The 20,644-nt window shown below is 45.4% G+C and overlaps 1 protein-coding gene across 20 annotated transcripts in view; it reads left to right on the plus strand.

The window, feature by feature from the left end:
• Positions 1–6,528: 6,528 nt before the first annotated feature.
• The window catches only part of MAGI1 (membrane associated guanylate kinase, WW and PDZ domain containing 1), a 732,128-nt gene continuing 718,012 nt past the window's right edge, over positions 6,529–20,644 (plus strand). For 10 of the 20 annotated variants that reach the window (XM_061618701.1, XM_061618705.1, XM_061618710.1 and 7 more), the window contains exon 1: positions 6,531–7,599. In XM_061618701.1, the coding sequence (XP_061474685.1) occupies positions 7,284–7,599 (316 nt within the window). In that variant the 5' untranslated portion in view covers positions 6,531–7,283. Of the gene's footprint in view, positions 7,600–20,644 lie in introns of all 20 variants that reach the window. The other 10 variants (XM_061618707.1, XM_061618718.1, XM_061618720.1 and 7 more) reach the window with 3 other exon arrangements.

Raw genomic sequence — 20,644 nt, forward strand, 5'->3', positions numbered from 1 at the left:
CAAAATTCCTTAGACATCAATGAAGAAATGCAAGATTCTGGGATTGGAAAGCAGTGTGCCCAGCCCCTCCCATGCAAACAAGAATAAAACTAGCAATGGAAAAACAAACTAGCAAACCCCAAGACAGGCCAATGAGCATGCTCAGTGAGCACGGAATGTTGACTGACTGAGGAAGGGTAAAAGAAAAATGTGAGGGGGTCTGGAATGGAGTAGCCAGAAGCACTCAACAGTGCAACATTTTGTTGTGGGGTAATAATACTAATAAGTTTTTAAAATACAGAAAGAGGAGTAGATATAGTAAAAGAGTCAAAGAAGAATGGGGCTTCCAAATATGGGTCAACACTGAGCATTGCATATCTATTAGTCCACTGCTAACTAGCCTTACCCTTGATCAATGCTTAGCATGTAACACAGACCACTTGACCAAGAAACCTTGGCTTCTAACGCCAGATGTGTGGATCTGGATGCCATGGAAGTGCCCTCTGCACATTCTCTGAGGTGCTCTCCCCTTCTCATTTTCCAGTGCTGAACTCTTGGCGTTAGGCCCAGGCTTCAGGCCCTCAGCCCTGCCTCAGATTAAATATCGAACGTTCTCTGTTTGTCAGGCATTTGCTTGATGAGGAAGAAAACAAGTCGGAGTCAGCTCAGCCTTTCCCACTGTAACTTGGCAGAATTATCCCGATGTAGTGTGTCCCCTTGCAGCCTTCTTCTAGCATGCAGGGCAGGGCATGTGACATTCACATGCAGCCTAGCCAGAGCCACACTGACCTGGCCAAGACCGTCACAAAGCAAATCACAGGCACTGATAAATGAGAGGGCTGTTCTCCAGGAAGGAAAGCAGGCAGGCTCTTTTTCTCTTCCTCCTCAAGCCTGTTGCTTGGCTCTTTTTTTCCTTATTTCTGACCACTTGCTGCAGGAACAGACTGGGATCTATGTTTCTCTCCCCTCCAAACTGCGCTGTTGTCGCTCCTGATTATTTATTGGAGCTCCTTCGCTTCTGTTGCCTGAGGAATGGAGCTGGCTAGGTTTGCTGATACTGTATTGCAGTTTCAGGAAGATGGAGTCTTAAGACTGGCAGGTCAATGATGGAGCCAATGGCAGAGATCCGCTAAAGCCACTTGGCAGATGCCAGGGAGCATGTGCTTAGAGAGGGAGAAGTTGCTGCAGTGTCTCTGGTGTACAGATCAAACCAGGGGGGCAGTGGAGCTTTGTAATTAAGGATTACAATAAAGCACAAAGCCTATAAATGAGGGTGGGGATGGCAGGGATTGCAGGAAAGGCTTAAGAAGAGAGAGAAATAAACAAGGACTGCCTTGTTGGACCAGTGGAGTTATTTTTTCTTTCAGATTTAGGACATCCTTGGAGTGTTTCACATTGTCTTATATTCCCTGTTATCCCCATTCTCTCTATATATCGGACATATTATTCCAGTTTACAGACAGATGACTGATGGTGAACTATGCCGAAGGGCAACTGTCTGGTTTGAACCTGAGATCACGTTGGCATAATTAACCAGGTGGTCAATCCCCTTTACAATGGCAATAGGACTCGCAGTTCAGAAGTATGAGATGTGACCCAAAGAGCTCAGTGGAAATGGACTGCCTTCAAGTTGATCCCAACTTATGGCTACCCTATGAATAGGGTTTTCATGGTAAGCAGTATTCAGAGGGGGTTTACCATTGCCTCCCTCTCAGGCTAGTCCTTCCCAGCTGGCTAGGGCCTGCTCAGCTTGCCACAGCTGCACAAGCCAGCCCCTTCCTTGTCCACAGCTGGGGGGCAACTGGGCTCCTTGGGACTGTGCAGCTTGCCCACAGCTGCACAGGTGGCAGGGCATGTAACCCCTGAGCCACTCACTGTGGGGGTGATTTTTTGCTGGCCCTTTACACCCAGGAGACACGAGTGGGGATTTGAACTCACAGACTCTGAACTCCCAGCCAGGCTCTCCTCCCCACTGTGCTATACCAGCTATAAGGAGCTCAGTAGTCTGGCAAATAACTTTGTACATGCTATGAGGATATCTTTTCCTTCCCCAGCCCTTTCTTTTTTTGGCTGCAGATTCTCATTCTGTCAATCACAAGATCTCATCAGTACTCTCAGCATAATCTACTTCACATGGTTGTTGTGAGGATTAATACAGTGAGGGGGAGAACCATATACATCACCTTGAGCTCCTTGGAGGAAAGGTGGGATATAAATGTAATAAATAAATAAATAAAATACTACAAAGTCATACTTATATCTGTGGTATTGCCAGGTAAGTGAGATGACGACCTCAGCTGTTCTGTTTGAGTTTGAATAAGAATTTCATTCCAAAATCCCGCAGATTATCTCCTGGCCCAGCATAGGTTGACCAAATGAAAAAGAGGACATGAGAAGTTGCACCTACTAAAATTCCCACTTCTAGACAATTATTACAGGAGCCCTGTGCTCTTTCCTCCACCAACCAAGATGCCAGGGATTGAACCTGGGACCTTTTCCATGGAAAGCATGTGGCTGTGCCACTAGACTACAGCCCTTCTCAAAGCCGGTCTATCTTCCTAGGGGCTGATTTGAACTTCAAGTACCCCCTTCTGGCCCTTTTTCCTGGGTCATAGAACCTGTGATTTCTTCTGCTCTCATTCTAATTCATGCCTATACATTCTAGGTTTTTAAGAAGAGTTTGGTTCATGGTATCATCAAGTCTATGAATGCTTTGCTGTGCATTCTACTTTTTCATGTGTATATATGCATGTGTGCACCCCAAACCAAAATCCAGTTTTGTGTGTGTGTATGTGTGTGTAGAGAGAGAAGAGCTCAGTGGATACTACACAGATTTTTGTTGAAGAACCATTTGTTAAACCTTGTCTTGGGGGACCATCATTTTGTAATCTTATTAACCACCACTTGGCCTCTAAACAATAAATCAATAAATAATGAACAGGCAAATCTGTGCCAATTACAGCTCAAATGCAGTTTTAAAAGAGAAAGAGGTGGGCAGGATATGGACAAAAGCCAAAAGTTGTGATGGTGTATGTGTGCTCAGCAGAGGGTTTGTTCCCTGACTATTTTCAACCCTTCAAGCACTTCTGAGACTAGAGAAATGCACAGCAGGATCAAAGCTCCCCATATCTCCTTGTCCCCAGTCAGGAAAATGGGGCTGTGTGCGCAAAACATCAAACATTTCCCACAATTTAAAAAGCAACTGTCCTCTCCAATTCCTGCAAGGAAACTTCAGAAAAGCTGGAAATCATGAAGTAATTGTAGCCACCTGCCACAATGATCACATGGCACATTTTAAAATTTTATTTAGGTTATATTTTGCTCCGAGAGGCATGAGAAGAGAAAAATGAACAGTGCAGTGAATATACAGAGCATCAGTGTACAGAGTACCATGATAATACTATGATAACTTAGCATTGTTTTTTTTAATATGATGATTACTTTTTAAGTATGTCATGTAATGTAAGCTGCCTTGAACCCTGCAGGGAATGTAAGAATCTAAGAAGAGCCCTGCTGAATCAGGCCAGTAGCCCATCTAGTCCAGCATCCTGTTTTCACAGTGGCCAACCATTTCCCCCAAACCATGCCCACCTGCCTACACACCTGAAATCATATGTGATGTCAGGTGTGGGGCAGGTAGAGAAGCTGTGGATTCTGTGGCTGGAAAGCAGGATTGAACTCCCCGTCCATCACCTAGTTTCCTGGTGGAAACTGACTGGTGTGCCTGAATCCTGCAGAAAGCAGGACTGAACTCCCTATGCACCAGCTGATTCTGCTTTGTCACTGTTTCCCCACCTCGCCCCTGTGGGCCAACTTTGACACATGGGTGGGATCACCCACCTGTCAATCGCCAGGCATCATTATGACATGAGATCACTGACAGGTGGGTGGGCCATCAGCCATGTCAAAGTTGGTCCATGGAATGGGAGGAAATAAAGATGTGGCTTGCTGGGCCAAAAAGTTACCCGACCTTGTTACCCAATATACCAGGGCATTTGTCACAACTCATGCAAAAGGTCCACTGGGGCTGATGTCCTGCCCTCCTGTATGCACTGCCACTTGGGCTCTGTGGTGACAGTGCCGCTGCAGCTGCCAGTCTCCCACTCATGTGCTCACTCAAGTGGTGGCAGGCAGAGGGGAGGGGGCTAGTCAGTAAGGAGGAGGACAAAGGCAGTCTGCCCAAGACTCTCACAAATCTGCTCTGGCCTGAACCTCAGACCTTTCGCATGTCCTGTGGTCCTGCAAACAAACCTGAAGTCCTGATTAGCTTATTTTTCTAGCCTGTGAGGTTTCAGGAGGCACTATCTACAGGTGTCCAAGAAACTGGCTTATCATATATAGATCTGAGATCAGTGGTGGCTGGTGTCCATTGGGGCTGGTGGGGTGAAACCCAAACAGCCCAACAATAGTTGGAGCCAGAGCCAATGACAGGCAGAGCCAGCTAATGCTGCTTGGACTGATTCTAAGTAAGAAGGCAAGCAGGTGGGGGCTGGCTGAGGTTGGTAGGGCAGTGCCCCACTTGCCCTAATGGACCAGCCACTGCTGTCTGAGATTCTCAGGAAGCCAGTACTGAATTCTATGGCTGACTGGTACAACAGTGGATGCTGAGAATAAATGCAGCACTGAATATTACGCCCCTCCCCGATGTTGCCAAATTAGGTAAAGTTGACAGATAAGTCCCATGATTACGCAACAGAGTATTTTGTACTTTTGCATCAGCGTCCAAGCCATACTATACAAAGAAGATGTCTGATTTAGTCCTCAGCTGGAGGAGTATATTGTAGAAGCTTCTATAAATAATAAGTAGTGATGATTATGTGATGTAAGATTTTTCTATATGAATTACCTTGCTTGTCTGAGAATGCTGTTTACAAAATGGGTGTAATTACCAGAGCTTGGAAGATTACTTTTAAAAAGTAATAAATTACAGTTACAGTTACGTGGCCCCCCAAAAGCAGTAATTACCGTTACAATACAATTGCTCTGAAAGTAACTGATTACTTTACTTTTACTCAAAAGTAATTACTACAATTACATTTTAGTTGCTTTTTAAAAACAAATTGCCTACAAGGTGCTGGCCTTGGCTGCTGCACATCTAAGTAGCCTAAAACAACATTAAAAATAAGCACACACACACAGAGGGTAGCAGAATAATATTTTTTATCCATAAGATTAACAGAATGGCATAACAGAATCTCACATCCCCTCACCCCACCCCAGCAATGATGATACCCCAACACACATATTTTTGTATATATATATATATATATTGCCTCCAGCTCTTTTCTCCTTCCACTCTTGTCAATTTTTAAACAATTGTTTTCTCCACCCCGTCTCGCTCTCCACCTCCTCCCTTGTTGCCTCCTAAGCACCCATAGAGCATGAAGGAAGAACAATGCTGCACAGAAACCCAATTTGAAGCACATGGTTTTTATTCACAAATCAGTGGAGCAGAAGACTTCCCCTGCTCCTCCCCCAAGTAATGCGCAAAAGTAATCCTGGAAACATTACAATTACTCCTCAAAAGTAATGAAGTTACTACTTGTTCTATTACCAACAAAATGTAATGAAGTTACCCACTCGTTACTCAAAAAAGTAATAAATTACAAGTAATTTGTTACTTGTAACTAGTTATTTCCAAGCTCTGGTAATTACTGGTTCAAGACAGTGCATGGGTCAGCACCACTCACCAATAGGGAGGGGGTTAATCCAGACCCTCCTTCATCCCTTCCCCCCAAACAAGTGATAGCCTGCTGCCCAAATATATGGCACCAATACCTCACTGATTGACACTGCAGATAAGAACATCGGAACTGAGTCAGACCATTGGTCTATCTAATGTCTACACTGACTGGCAGCAGCTCTCCAGGGTTCCAGACAGGAAGATGCTGGGGATTGAACCTGGGACCTTCTGCATGCAAGGTAGATGTCTACCACTGAGCTACGGCCTTCCTCGCAATCCTATGTACACTTTCTCTTAAAAGCAACTTGTTGCAATGTTCTTTCCTAGTACATTGTTTAGGATTGTGGTATAACTAACAATGCAGTCCTAACCATGTGTATTCATAGAAGTAAACCCTACTAAATTCAGGGGGGGGGGGTTGTTCCCAGGTAAGTAGAGTTAGGATTGCAGCCTAGCTAACAACACAATTCTCTGCATGTTGGAAGCTACTGGCTTTGCTTGGAATGGGTAAGTGCAGTTACTATTGCAACCTCAACAGCTTTAAGTGCATTTAGAATTGCAGTCCAAAGTAGTGCACCTTCCAAATTAATAAAGGAACAGAAAAGGTATATATATGCATTCACTAAAGAGCATATATATATATATATATATACACAGAGAGAGAGAGAGAGAGAGAGAGAGAGAGAGAGTATCTCTTTGTAATTGTCTGGAACAAGGGGCAGCCTTTGAAAACAAAGGGGCCGCCCCTTAACAAATAAGAAACATCTGGCCAGCCTAGTTTCTGGTCTAGCAGCTGCTTATGGGCATTCTGCCTTAAGGGCAGTGGCTTCACTCCCCGTCAGCGCTTTTGTGCGCATAAGACCTGGGGAGCGCTCACATGCCTAGAACAGCGAGGACTCCCGAGCTTTTCTCCAACGGGAGGAGACGAGGGAACAGGGGGGAGGAGTGTCGGCCGGGCGCCTGCGCCAGCGGTTCCTATCGCTGCTCTCTCTCGCTTTGCTTGGTCTTGGTGGAACCGACGGGAGTGAAATGTAACAAAACAAGCGGCGTCTTTGTATGCGCTTAAAGGAGCCGTGGCCGCTTGAAGCCAAAACTGAGGAGGAGGGAAAGGGGGAAGAAAGTGGCTAGGAGAAAGAAGTGAAGGCAAGAGCTTGCACGTTCCCAGGTGGGACGAAGGGTTCGGGACCAGAAGCTGCACTGGGGAAACTGTGCCGGAGAGCAGGATTACTTAACGAGACGAAGGACAGAAGGCTCCCCTGAAGGAGAGGGGGAGGAAGAGAGCCTTTCAAAGCGTCAGGACAGCAGGAGAACGTCTAGGGGACTATCTGGAGTGATCAAAGCTGGGTTTGCGGAGCTGGGATGGGAACAATGCTGGCGGAGGAGGCGGTGGCTGCGGGCAGGAACCGGGCAAAGTTTGCTCTATGATGGCTTGAACGGGGCGGCTGGAAAGTTGCAGGGAGCGCCCGGGGAAGGCTTGTTCTATGCCCCCAGCGGGCTGACTCCCTTGCTCGGAGCAGCCAGCTGTGTGTCTGTCTGTCTGGTCCGTCATCGGTCCTTTTATTTATAGTTTTCTGCTCTTAGATTTTTTTTTAAAATTATCTAGTTAAACTTTGCGATCGCCATGTCGAAAGTGATCCAAAAGAAGAACCACTGGACGACCAAGGTGCACCAATGCACGGTCAGCCGCGGGGCTCAGGGCCTGCTCGGGGTCACCATCCTGGGGGGAGCGGAGTATGGAGAGTTTCCTTACGTCGGGGCAGCGGCGGAGGACGGTGAGGGGGAGACGGCGCTTCTCGGCGGAGGCGAAGGGAAACTCGGCGAAGGGGAGCTCTTGTTGGAGGTGCAGGGCATCCGGGTGTCGGGCTTGCCCCGCTACGACGTGCTGGGAGTTATTCGGAGCTGCAAGGATCCCATCGTTTTCAAAGCCGTCAGACAAGGTAAAAGAGGAAAAAAAGACCGGTTGGTTTGCCTGGGGCTGGGTGGGGAGAAGAAGCAGAAGCGGGAGGCATTTTGAGGAGTTTAGTATGGACCTCGAGAGGGGGGAAAGGAGGATGCGCGAGGGGGTCGTGCTGGACTGCAGTACTTGAATTCTTCCCCTTTTTTTTGGTTGTGTCAGTGTGAGGAGGATCGACCGACTTGCTTAATGTCTTGCGATCTCCTCGACTTCAGGCGCTGCAGGTTTCTTGGGCTTTTTGCCATGCTCCGTGGGGTGCTGGCGACGCGCAGGTCAGTGGAAGTTTGCCGGGCTGGAAACGAACTTCAGCTGCCTCCGGAGAAGGAGCAGTGAGACGACGGCTCTTTCTCTGTGTGTACGGGTGACCGAGACGTTGTGGGAGTCTCTCGTTTTATCCCCCGCAGTGCACCGTGTCTGCGGACTAAGAAGCGTTGTTTTCTGAGGGAGGGGAAGCTTCCTTTTCCTCAGTCTGGCGGCGGGGCCCGCTTCTGGCCTCTTGATTTCGGTGTCTCGTTTTGAAAACGTGAGAAACGACAGTGGAGTATCTTTTGACCCGGGACCTCTCGCACACCCATCTCGAAGGGAGGCGTGATTGGTTGCAGTCGCTGAGGAGACGGGGTCAGAGACACCTTGTTAGCCAGGCCCATCACCAAGGGGGTGGGGATTCTTATTCTGGTATGTGGGACTTAGGGACGCCTAGTAATGGAAACTGGGTTTGGCCTGGCTCCAAATCTTCTTCTTCTTCTTGAAAATAATTCAGAATGGGACTCAGCTGTTTATGAATGTGCTGGGTCTGCAGGGGGAGGTGCCTGCCCTGGGTGAACTTCATCCCAGCTCTGATTTGAGTGATTCTGACAGGTGTGAAGGTGGGCTTCTGATTTAGTCCTTCGGGTTGGTAAACTCTCTTAGACTTGATCTAGTCTAGAGGCTTGTAACTGACAGTGTAACAGCATTTGAGTGAGTAATAGGGACATAGGAAGCTGCCTTAGACTGAGCTATACCATTGGTCCATCTAGCTCAGTATAGTGACTGGCAATGGCTTTCTAGGGTTTCAGGCAGGAGTCTTTTCTGGCCTCACCTGGAAACTGCAAAATTGCACCTGGGACCTTCTGTATGCAAGGCTAGATACTCTGCCACTGAGCTATGGTCATGCCCCATTCCAAAGTCAAGGCATGGTTTTTTTCTTAAAACTTAAATGCATCACACATCCCTTTAAGCCAGGCAGAAAACATAGTATATATTGAAGACTTGGACCTGTTAAAGCAATATCCTAAAAGCTACCTAAAATGTCTTTGCTCTCTCCTCAAAAGGAAGCAGAATGATTCCTGTGTCTGCTGTAAAGAGTGATGGATTCCTGTCCTGACTCCTGAGATACAAGGTGGCTCTAGGAAGAGTGTGTGCCAAGCCTTCATACAAAGGAACCTGCACTGGTTCAGTTCCTACTCTTTTTGTTCCTTGCTAAGACTAAGTCCCAGCCCTCACCTTTAATCATTTCAAAAGCTGTTGGTTTTGCTCAGTGCCATTCTTGGTTGAGGCTTGGCTTGCGCTTACTGGACAGGGCTTGAGCTATAACAGTTGCCTTGAATGCAGGGGAGGCAGGCCTTCTATTTGACACTTGGGCAAACCAAAGTTGCTTTTTTGTTGACCAGCATGGGGGGTGTGCTTCCTCCCAGGTCAGCTGCTTGGCTGGTCCTGGGACATGAATAAGGGTAGTAGTTAGTGTGTTTGGAAAAGGGGAGGGTAGTTTCTGTGAGAAGGAAATTGCTGGGAAACACAGGGTGTGAGTGTGTTTCAGATGCTTATCAGATTCTAAGTAAGTTTTTATGACTCGCCTAAAAGATAACATACAGTGAGATAAGTAATGGGAAACTCTAATTAGTTTGTGTGGCTCTCCAGTCTATTTTAGTTGTTAAAAAAGAATCTCCAAAATAATTTGAGCTTCCTCATTCCCCCCCTCCCCCATTTGTCTTCCTTCTGTTGTCCTCAAGAGACAAATGAGATGACTTGTCTTTTTTCCTTGCTCTGTGTTTGAGTGCAAAAGTTGCAATCGGCAGAGGCACTTTCAGGGAGCTTTTTGCTGCTGCTGTTGTCCTTGTTTCTTTTTATGCAGTCACAAACCAGTCTGGCTTTTTTTCTCCTCTTTGAAAGGAATGACCATAAGAGACAGCATGAAGGAGCATCTTGTTTTGTTTTGATGCCAAGGTGGCAATTATTTGGGAATGACACTCTGATTCACCTGAGTAATCTGAACCGCATTCTTCACACACACACCCCTTCTCCATGCATCTCCCTTGGGACTTGGCTTTAAGTTTTAGTGCTTGCGCTGGCTTCATTAGCCTTTCGGCATCCATTCAATTTAAGATGTTCTGTTTAAAAATTGCACCAGAGCCCCTGGCCCCAGATGGTTCTGGGAAGGTTTTCTGCAGTTTTTCGAGTGGCAAGTCCTTGGGTCTAGTGGCACACTCTATTAGGAGGCCAAACAAATATTTCATTTGACTGGACCTAGAGGAATTTCCAGAAGGACTGACTCTTCCCACGGTGATGTCTCCCTTCAAACTAGAACATTTAGTTGCTTTGCTGGAGGATGACTTGTGTCTGTGTGTTTCTTAAGCATAAGCATGTGATTGCCAGCTGCCTCCCTTACTTTGTGTCAAAAGATTGGCATGGATTCTGCATGGGAAATGGATTATTTCTCTCTCCCCTTCTTCTCTCCACCCCACCGCCTGCTAAGAATGGTTTATTTTCTGCTTTGCTGAAATCCCAAATGTTTCTTCTTTCAGACATCCCTAGCAACAGCATGCTTCTCGATAACTCATAGCCTATTGCAGAGGGACCTGGCATTCTCTTCCCTGGCCTGTTCAAAAGTCTACTGTGGTGGGCAGCTGTAGTGTAGTCCAGGCAGTTCACAAAAGTGCCAGCTTCTTTTGTCCATATGATTCGGCGAGACAAGCCACCTTTCTCTACCCAATGCAGAGACAAGCTGTGGTGTGTGTTAATGGCCTTTGGCTTAACAGCCACTGCTGGCAAATTGGCTGAACAGCTTTTGACTTCTGCAAGTGTCCTGCACGCAGGCATCCAGCAAGCTCTTTATTTGTCAAGTGGAGTTTTGTCCGCAGCCTATATGAGAAGGATGATTCAGCATGCGCTAGTGCCAGCTGGTTGGTGCACTATTAACAGCTAGTAGCTGGGATATTTAAATGGAACCTCCATCTTCCGAGGCAGCATGCCTGTGAGAGGTATCCCCTGTTTGTTGAATTTCAGACACACCTGGCTAGACCAGAGGGACCCTTTGGGGCTGATCCAGCAGGGCAGTTCTTCTGCTCCCAATTGGTGCCCCATCTGTAGAATGAAATGGTGCCAGGAAGCTGTTTTCTTATTCACCCTTGAAGGTTGCTATGGACTCTTATAGTCCTACTTGCTTCCTTTGTCTCCCTGTGTTTTGCCGTGAACATGAGTAAATGCTGCCAGGCAAACTGCCTCTGTATTATTCTAAGTATACTTTGGGGAGAGAGCCAGTGTGGTGTAGTGGTTAAGGTGCTGGACTACAACCTGGGAGACCAGGGTTCGAATCCCCACACAGCCACGAAGCTCACTGGGTGACCTTGGGCCAGTCACTACCTCTCAGCGTCAGAGGAAGGCAATGGTAAACCCCCTCTGAATACCACTTATCATGAAAACCCTGTTCGTAGGGTCACCATAAGTCGCAATTGACTTGAAGGCACGTAACAACAACAAATACTTTGGGGAGGTCTGAGCAGTTTTAATTGTGACTTAGAGGCATACTATTGACCAATCCTATTGGCCCCATATCATTATTAAAAGGATGCTTTTTTTCCTAACTGGGCTTCAAATGGGACTTTTGTCAAGAGAATTGTTTTGTATTTGTTGAAATGTAAGCTGCCTGAGTAAAGCTCCTCTCTTCCCTACCCTCAGCAATGTATGTGTTTGTGGCATAGTTTACCAGGCCTTCTTGAAGACCTGGCTGTTCAGGCAGGCCTATGGGATTTCTGGGATGGGTTAGCTTTTAACATTGCTTAGCTTAATTATTGAATGTGGTTTTGGTTTTATATTGTATTTTATTATGTCAGTGTACGTCACCTAGAATGACTGTTAATTCGGCCAGATAGGCGACTCATAAATAAAATTTTATTATTATTATTATTATGGATTTAAGCTTAAGTGATTTAATGTGGGTGCAATGTTTTTCTGGATCTTCATAACTTCTTGTAACTATTTCTTATCTTTCTCCTCCAACCAATGTCCACCACTGTTCAATTCAACAATGCAAGTTAGCACCATAATTTTGGACAGTAGTTTTGAATGCCTCTGTGGATCCAAATGATTCAGTTTGTGAATTTACAGTACATCTCACTCCTCCTTGTACCTTTATATTATAACTTGTAGATGTGTTGGCATGCTTCTAGGACTGTGAGCTATAATCTGGAAACTACCACAGCTTATAATCATAATTATCTATGCTTGTCTATGTACGGTATTATGGTAGCCTATGGCTCTGAGCAATAAAGATTCTATCTATGTATCTTTGTGGAGGTGTTATGGGGTGTAAACTTCCCATGGGACATCCAGCTGGAATCCTTGGTATGGTAGCATCTATCACAGTTTGTAGCATTAGCAACATAGGAAGTTGCTTTATACTCAAACCCACTGGTCCATCCAGCTCTGTATTATCTACACTGAGTGGCAGCAGCTCTTTAGGGTTTCAGTCCCAGTCCTATCTGGAGATGCTGGGAATTGAACCTGGGGCCTTCTGCATACAAGCAAAAGCTCTACCACTGAACTACAGCCCTTCCACAATTATAACCTAAGGTTGTAAGTTATAGCTGCTGCTAAATTTTCTAGAAAATGCAGATACTTTTTTAGGGGTTTCTATTCAAAATTTACTTCTTTAGTCCTACTCATCCCCAGTCTAGCATATTGGAGAAGGATATAGCCTGCTTACTCATTAAAACTTTGCAACCACCTTTTTGCTCTGGAGACATTTAAGGCATACTGTTTAGAGGGGTCTATGTTAAATTGGAAAATCAGTAAATATGGTTGGTTTTAATTTAGGTAGGATCACACATTAACACAATATTAACAAGGTTGCTGTGTATTGTATTTGACTTTCTTAACACAATATTAACAAGGTTTCTATGTATTCTTTTCGACTTCCTGTCCTGAGCCTTTGTGGCAAGCTTAACTTTGATCTGAAAGATATGCCAAAGGGCATCATTTTTTTTGTTCAAGCAGAGAGATGAACCTAGATGTTTCCCACTGTACCAGATATGATAAGCAGTGGTTTTCCTAGAAAACTTGCGGATGTGTATCATGGCACTGTTTTATTTAGGCTGGAAACAGACAGTAGTTTCTGAGAGGAATCACTTCACATGATGTACAGGCACGTTTCTTCTGTTCCAAACTGCTGACTGCTGGTCAAACAGGTCTTACAGGAAATATTCTTACAAAAAAGTGAACTCTTAAATCTTGATCCATGTGTTGGAGGGATGAAAAGAAACTTAAAAGACCCTTCAGCATTTAATGTTGTTGGTCTGGATTCCTCCCAAACAATCCTGGGATGCAGAAAATAAGTGGATATCTGCATCCAAGGTGCTTTCCCCTCTCCCTTGCTTTGTAAGGAACCAGCCCTACCATTGGGCAAAATTTTTAGAAGGCTGCCTCCGGCACCAGGTGCTGAAGGTCCAAGAACAACAGCAAGGTGTAAGATGTGTACAAGCGGGGAGAGTGCTGTTTCACTTGGGTTCTGCTTGTAGGCTTCCTGGATGGCCACTGTGGAAAGAATGCTGGACTAGATGGTTGGCCCATTAGGGCTCTTGTGCCCTGTGACATCTAAGCTAGCCTGCTGCCCGTGGGTGCAATGGAGGATGCTGTCCCATTGCCAGCGTTGAGTAAGATTCAATTGCCTGTCGACATTTGTACATGGAAAGTGGAGGGAGGGTGCCACCATGTCATGGGTCTCAAGGGCAGCTAAATGTCTTGGCTTGGCCCTGTCGTGTGAATGTAGTGCACAATTGCCAGCCAGTTACTTGGAGATCTACTTTACTTGTTTTGGGTATAGCAATCAAACTCCAATTTGTCAGTAAACTTAATGCCATTCCCTCCCTTCTCCTCCTCCCCAAAGCAAGCAGGATTCTGTTGTAACTTGTTAAATTCATTGAGTTGTCACTGAAATAAATGCCTCTTTCCACTTTTGGAGGAATAGCGCCAAGGCATCCTTGGCCCCAACTCCAAATGTGCTTCTGTGTAATAAGAGATTTACAAATCAATGGAATGCTTTGAATGCCACTAGGCATTCTCCTTTCATTTGCAATGTGGAGGTTGAAACCCTAAAAAACCCTGCAGTGAACCTGGCAAGAGACAAAATGGAACTGAGTTTCCTTGCATGTGGATAAAAAAGGCCAAAACCCACAAATGGGTTAAACTGCGCCACTGCTTGCATGGTTTTTGGTAGTTACCCTTCAGCTTGTGTCTGTCTTGAGTTGTAGGTTGGGTGACAACAGACTGAAATTAAGCATGAACTGTTGTCAATTTTAGAATGCAGAGAGTGCCTGGTTTTAGAATATCCAGCCAGTTTTACATTCCAAACTGCAGAAAGCAGAATTTTTCTGTTTGCGAACCTCTCAATTCATAGCCCATAACTCAGTTGTAAAGCTGCAGTTTGTATCCTTGTTGATCTTAAAAGAGGACAGTTGCAGCCTTCTTGATCTGGTGTGGTATAGTGCAGCACAGGATCCTCAAACATTCTACCCCCCTCCCCCAGGCCTGCTTGAGAGGGCTTGAAATTACTGGGATCCATCAGTCACAAAACAAAGACAGACTTTAACATCTTGAGCTGGCAATTACTAGCATCCTTTTCTATTGATATCCAGTCCCTCTTTGGAAATGACCAAATTCTTTGTCATGGTGATTTCCTTGTGGAAAGAAGTACCACAGTTCAGCTTTCCTCACGCTAAGTACAGACATTGGCTCTGGAAATATTGTGACTTGGCCATCACCTTTTAGGCAGAATCCAGAAGCTCTAAGTGGAGAAACTTGTTTATTTTATATTTCACCACCACATGTGTGTCAAAGTATTTTTACTAAAAACAATTCCTGAAATGTTTTTCTCCCTATCTCCTCTCACACTTAACTTATACCCTGCTGCAAGTTTTTCATCCTCCTTCCCTTCTTTTTTAAGTCACTTCTTTCTCCAATGATAGCTTTCCTGTCGTATTCCCTTCCTTTCTATTCTCAGTTCATTTTTATTGCATTAGAATAGCCTTTTAAAACATTTCTTTTAAAAAAATTTCAGTGCCTCCTCTGGCCTTTTCCTTCAGAGATTCCCCCCCCTCCCCAAACTTCTGTCTTCCAGACACTCTTACTCAACATTTGGGGAGTTCGCAGATGCTGGTCCAGAAGGCTATGCCATGCAGGGTAGGGGAGTGAGAAGGCACTGAGTGAGCTCAGGCACTGAGTGAGCTCTGGCACTGAGCCACCCTGGAAGTAGGCTGAAGTCCATTGGAGGCTCCCAGCCCACTGTTTGAGAAATACTGTTGACATTCAAAGTCTAGTTCGAATGCCTTCTGGACCAGTGGTGGCTGGTGCCCACTGGTGCTGGTGGGGCGGAAGGCAGGAAGCCCAACAGTGGGTGGAGGCAGAACCAATGACAGGCAGAGCCAACTAAATCTAGCTTTGACTCCTCTTCCACCTCCTCCCTGCTGAATTGAACAAGGGCAACACTGAGGAACAGGAAGTTGACAGCCAATGCCACCCACTCCTGGACTGATTATAAGTAAGAAGGCAGACAGGTGTGTGGGCAGGCTGAAGGCAGGTTGAGGTTAGTGGGGCATTGCTCCAGTAATTAGCCTCCTCTGCTGGAGGCTCATTATAATGCGTAGCTGTAAGCCAGGGATTGGAAACCTCTGGCCCTCCAGGTGCTGTTGGTGTGCAACTCCATTGTCAGGGATGATGGAAGTTGTAGTCTAGCAACATCTGGAAGGCCACAAACTTCCCACCCTTGCTTTCAGTAAACAACTGTTCTCTAGTCCATCCTGCCTCTGTTATGCAAAATGGGCATAATGACATGATAGGGTCATTGTTAGGAGTATTGAGAGAAGTTTGAGGGTTTTGATACCAAAAGACCTATGCATATGTGTCTTTGGATCTGAAGGGGGAAAATGATTCTGAACTTTGAGATTATATTCACTAATAGGAAAAAACCTTGCGGTTTAAGAATGTACCTATAGCCCACAGCTATTTCTATCAAACTTTAAAAAGCAGGGAAATTGGGCAGCTATAGTGAATGTACCAGGGGACCAGGAGACCTGACCACCTCTCTTGAGATATTGGGCTGCCCTACAAATTTGTCAAAATGCAAACCCAATTTGGGTTGGTTGTTACCAAATTCTTCCAAGCTACACAGCAAGTGGATTGGACTGAAAGACCAACCCAAATTGTGTTTGCATTTTGACAAATTTGTAGGGCCCAATTTCCCTGTCTTTTAAAGTTTGATAGAAATATCTGTGGGCTATAGGTACATTCTTAAACCGCAAGGTTTTTTTGCCTATTAGTGAATTTCCCTGCTTTTTAATCCGGGAGGTAAGAAATGGGATCCTGTGCAAGCTTGCTGAGAATGGATTGATCATTTGCATGCTTACTGAGTTCAGTGGGATTTACTCCTCTGCAATCATACTTAGGATAGGTAAAACTGACCGGGGGAGGGAGGGAGGGCTGAAGTGAGCAGGGGAGGAGGAGGAAGAAAGAGGGGGGAGGAGGAAGGGAGAGGAGAGGGGGAAAGGAGGTCTGATCATTTCCATGCTTATTGAGTTTAATGGTATCTACTCCTATGCAATCATAGTTAGAATAGGAAAAACTGACCATGGGGGAGGAGGCGGGGGAAGGGGAAGGAGTGTATTGGAGGGGGGCAAAGTAAGGGGGAGGAGGAGGGCAGGTTTGATCATTTGCATGCTTATAGAGTTCAATGGTATTTATGTCCATGCAATCATGCTTAAGATAGATAAAACTGACCATGGGGAGGAGGAAGGGGAGGGGGAGGGGAAGGAGGGGATTGGAAGGGGATGGGGAGGGAGGGACAAAGGAAGGGGCAAAAGGGGGGATAGGAGGGAGAAGGGAGGGTGGGTTTGATCTAGGGTTGCCAGGCTAAGGACCTGAGAATAATTCTGTATCTTTAAGAGAAGAGAAAATCCAGCCAAGTGCAGGTTTTCTTGCAACACTGTAATGGGAAAAACCACAAGGTGAAATTCTCCCTTCCCCCTGCACAACTTTTAAAGATATAGAAGACCTCTTAGAGGCTGGGCCTGGCAACCCTAGTTTGATCATTTGTATACTTTTTGAGTTCAATGGGATTTATTTCTGTGCAATCATGTTTGGAAATGGATTGTATTCAAGTCGACCGAACTTATGGCGACCCTTTGAATAGGGTTTTCATGGTAAACGGTATTCAGAGGTGATTTCACCATTGCCTTCCTCTGAGGCTGAGAGGCAGTGACTGGCCCAAGGTCACCCAGTGAGCTTCATGGCTGTGTGGGGATTCGAACCCTGGTCTCCCAGGTCGTAGTCCAACACTGACCCAGGGAAGGGGCAGGGAGTGGGAGGGGAGGAGATTGGGTGGGTGGGCACTGGGCAGAAGGGAAGCTCCTTTCCAAAAGGAAAACATTGTGAACAGAATCATTCTTTTTCAGGCTTTCCCCCACCTTTTTATTCTACAGCAGACACATGTAGCCTCCTACCAAATTTAAACCAAAGCTTTCCCTGGCCACATCCACACCAGGCCTTTATTTCACTTTGGACAGTCATGGCTTCTCTCAGAATCCTGGAAAGTGTAGTTAGTGAAGGGTGCTGAGAGTTGCTAGGAGACGCCCTGTTCCCCTCACAGACCTTCAATCAGAGTGGCTGACTGTTAAACCAGTCTGGCCACTGGAGCTCTGTCAGTGCAACAGGAGTTTCCTCTGAGCACCCTTCACAAACTACACTTCCCAGGATTCTCTGAGGGAAGCCATGACTGTCTCACGTGTGGCCCCCTGATTAGCCAAGCCCAGCAGCTGTGAGGCTTTTAGAACACTGACAGTTGGTCCTTACTGAGCATGCCTGCCCTTATCATTGGCTTCCAGCCAAAATTTCTTAAATTAATTAAAAATCAGCCAGTCAAGTGGCTGTTCTCTCTGACTGTTTTGTGTATCACCATGAAAATTGACAGAGTTGTTAAGCAAGCGTTTCTGATTTCAGAACTATAAGTTTTGTAAGGTTTTGTTTTGAAATGAGCTTATGGGAAGCATCAGAATGGCATGGGGGTATTTTCAATTTAACATTGCAGAATGTGAAAAATCCATGCTGGCTATTGTATACAGCCACTCTCGTTGCTGTATAATGTTCCAAATTGAATATGCTTGTTTGTCACTTAAAAATAGGATGCTTAGGAAGTTGCCTTATACTGAGTCAGATCATAGGTCCATCATCCTCTGCCTTGCCTACACTCCAGGGTTTCCAACGGGGCTGATTTGACCCCTCCCTATCACCTTTGAGGTATTTTTAATTGCTCTTGCATTTTCTAGTTCACTGCATGAATCAATCCTTCTAGAGTTACAATCTATGAAGATCGGTTTACCTTAGTGATATATTTAGATTATTTTTGGATGCTTAAAAAAAAAAAGGAAAGAAAACCCAGTGTACCAGTGAAACAAGACAGTGGCCCTATTTTCTGCTGGCTGTTACATGTGCTGCTTTGACAACATTAATTTGACCCTGAGATGAATGTGAAAGTGGAGGGGTGTAATGGTAGATTTCTGTACAGGGCTGGCATTAATTACCCAAGCCAGCTGTGGAATGTTAGGCTCAGTTACATTTACCAATGTGAATGAAACAGGCTCTTTAAAAGTTATTTGCCTGAGCACTTATTTTGACATGTTCTCCCTGAGGGTGTCTGGGAGAGATGTGATGTCTTCAATAGTCTGAATTTCTCCTCTTGCGCAATCCCCTGCACCCCAAACACTGGAGGGGATGATGAAGGTGGGAAGGGTGGGTCATAATTATCAATGTTTCTGTGGGAAGCAAAATGCCAGCTTTGTTAACAGATACCACAGAACCTCTTTCGATGTAAAAGTTCTAATCACTGCTGTCTGGCATCTGAGTGATAAGTTGGCATTGATACATAACTTTGTAAAAGTTTAGAAATATTTGCAATAAATCTTTGTATTTGTATTTCCAAATGCTTATGCTGGGTAAATGAAAAACAGATTAAAGCCTTGTTTTTTAAAAAAAATTGCTTGCTGTTCTGCATTTTGATGTGTCTCTTCTCACTGACATTTGTATATGTAACCATGACACATCCAGGATTTTGGAAGATGCTCTGTCTTGCAAGTTCTTGGCTGAAGTTCCAGAAAGGCTTGTTCACTGGTTTATATTACTGTAGTTATCAGCTACGTTACTTCGTGTCTCAAGTGCAAAACTTACAGATTCAAACAGATGTATGTAAGGGTTACATGGCATACTTTTAAAATGTGACACTGTGCAGTGATCAACTGATGATTAATAGTTTGTGAACTATGCTTTTTTATTTGACTAGTTAGAAGAAAGACTTAAATCAATATTGCAATGCTGTGTTCTTAATCTTTCTCTTTTGTGAATTTATCCTTGCTGCCGTTGAGTTAATTTTTTCTTTCTTTTTTTAGATACTGTTTATTGCATTGGTTGTGTGTGGTCTTTGCTTTCATTAGCTGCTTTGGTGCTTCCTTGGCAGAAAAGCAAGGTATGAATATTATTTTGAAAATGAACATCTAGGTCTCAAGAAGAAGCCACATAATAAGAACCAGTGTGGTGAAGTGATTGGACTGGGACCTGGGGGACTGGGGTTCAAATTCCCACTCAGCCATGGAGCTTGCTGGGTGGCCTTGGGCCAGTCACAATCTCTCAGCCTAACCTTCCTCGCAGGGTTGTTGTGAGGACAAAATGGAGGAAGAGAACCATGTACGCCACCTTGAGCTCCTTGGGGAAAGAGGTGGGAAATAAATGTAATAAATAAATAATAAAAATGGGATCTGTACTTCTTTTCCCCTCCTTTCCCTCTCTTCAGCCTGCCCTATTTAAGCCTGTATCTGAAATCCTTTGTGGTGTGTAACTCTGCTTCTCATCCTTGACATAGTGACATGTCTTGAAAACAGGGATGAGAAACCTGTGGTCTTCTTCCAGATGCCACTGAACTACAACTCCCATCATCCCTGGCCCTGCTGCCTGGGACTGATGGGAGCTGGGAGTCCAACCCCGTAGGGAGGCCCACAGGCTCCCCATCCCTGCCTGAAAATGTTCCACAGCTAGTGATGTAGCTGGCATGGGAAGGGTGCATGCACCCTCGTGTGGAGGCAAAAGTCATGTGTAAAACTGAGGGAAGAAAGCTATGGCGAGGCTTCCTTTCTTTGCATCTGTGCACAGTGGGATGCCTGCTGCTCTTACTTGCAGCATCCCTGTGCCACCCGTGCCCTCTTGCTGTGCAACATTCCCATTTTACAGTGCTATATGGTTTGAATCCCCACATAGCCATGAAGCTCAGTGGGTCACCTTGGGCCAGTCATTGCCTCTCAGCCTCATTAAAACCCTATTCATAGGGTCGCCATAAGTCAGAATTGACTTGAAGGCAGTACATTTACATTTTTATGGTATGCATGAAGGGCAAAAATTTCCAGTGTACGGAAGTGGAGACATCAAAGGGCAGTGGGGGAAGCTGCAGAGATTGGAGCCTATTTGAATGAGAGGCAGGTGATGGGATGGGATAGCCAGGTAGACTCTATTTGAGAAACATCCAGGTGTTGCAAAAAATGCCCATGCAAAGGTTTTATGTACTTATTATTACATTTATATCCCACATTGCCTCCAAGGAGCTCAAGGTGGCATAAGTAGTTCTCCCTCTTTATTTTATCCTCACGGCACCCCTGTGAGGTAGGTTAAGCTGGGAGACTGTGACTTGCCCAAGGTCATCTAGCAAGCTTCATGACTTAGTGGGGATTTGAATCTAGGTCCCC

This window comes from Rhineura floridana, chromosome 3, assembly GCF_030035675.1.
Source record: "Rhineura floridana isolate rRhiFlo1 chromosome 3, rRhiFlo1.hap2, whole genome shotgun sequence".
In the NCBI taxonomy this organism is placed as follows: domain Eukaryota; kingdom Metazoa; phylum Chordata; class Lepidosauria; order Squamata; family Rhineuridae; genus Rhineura; species Rhineura floridana.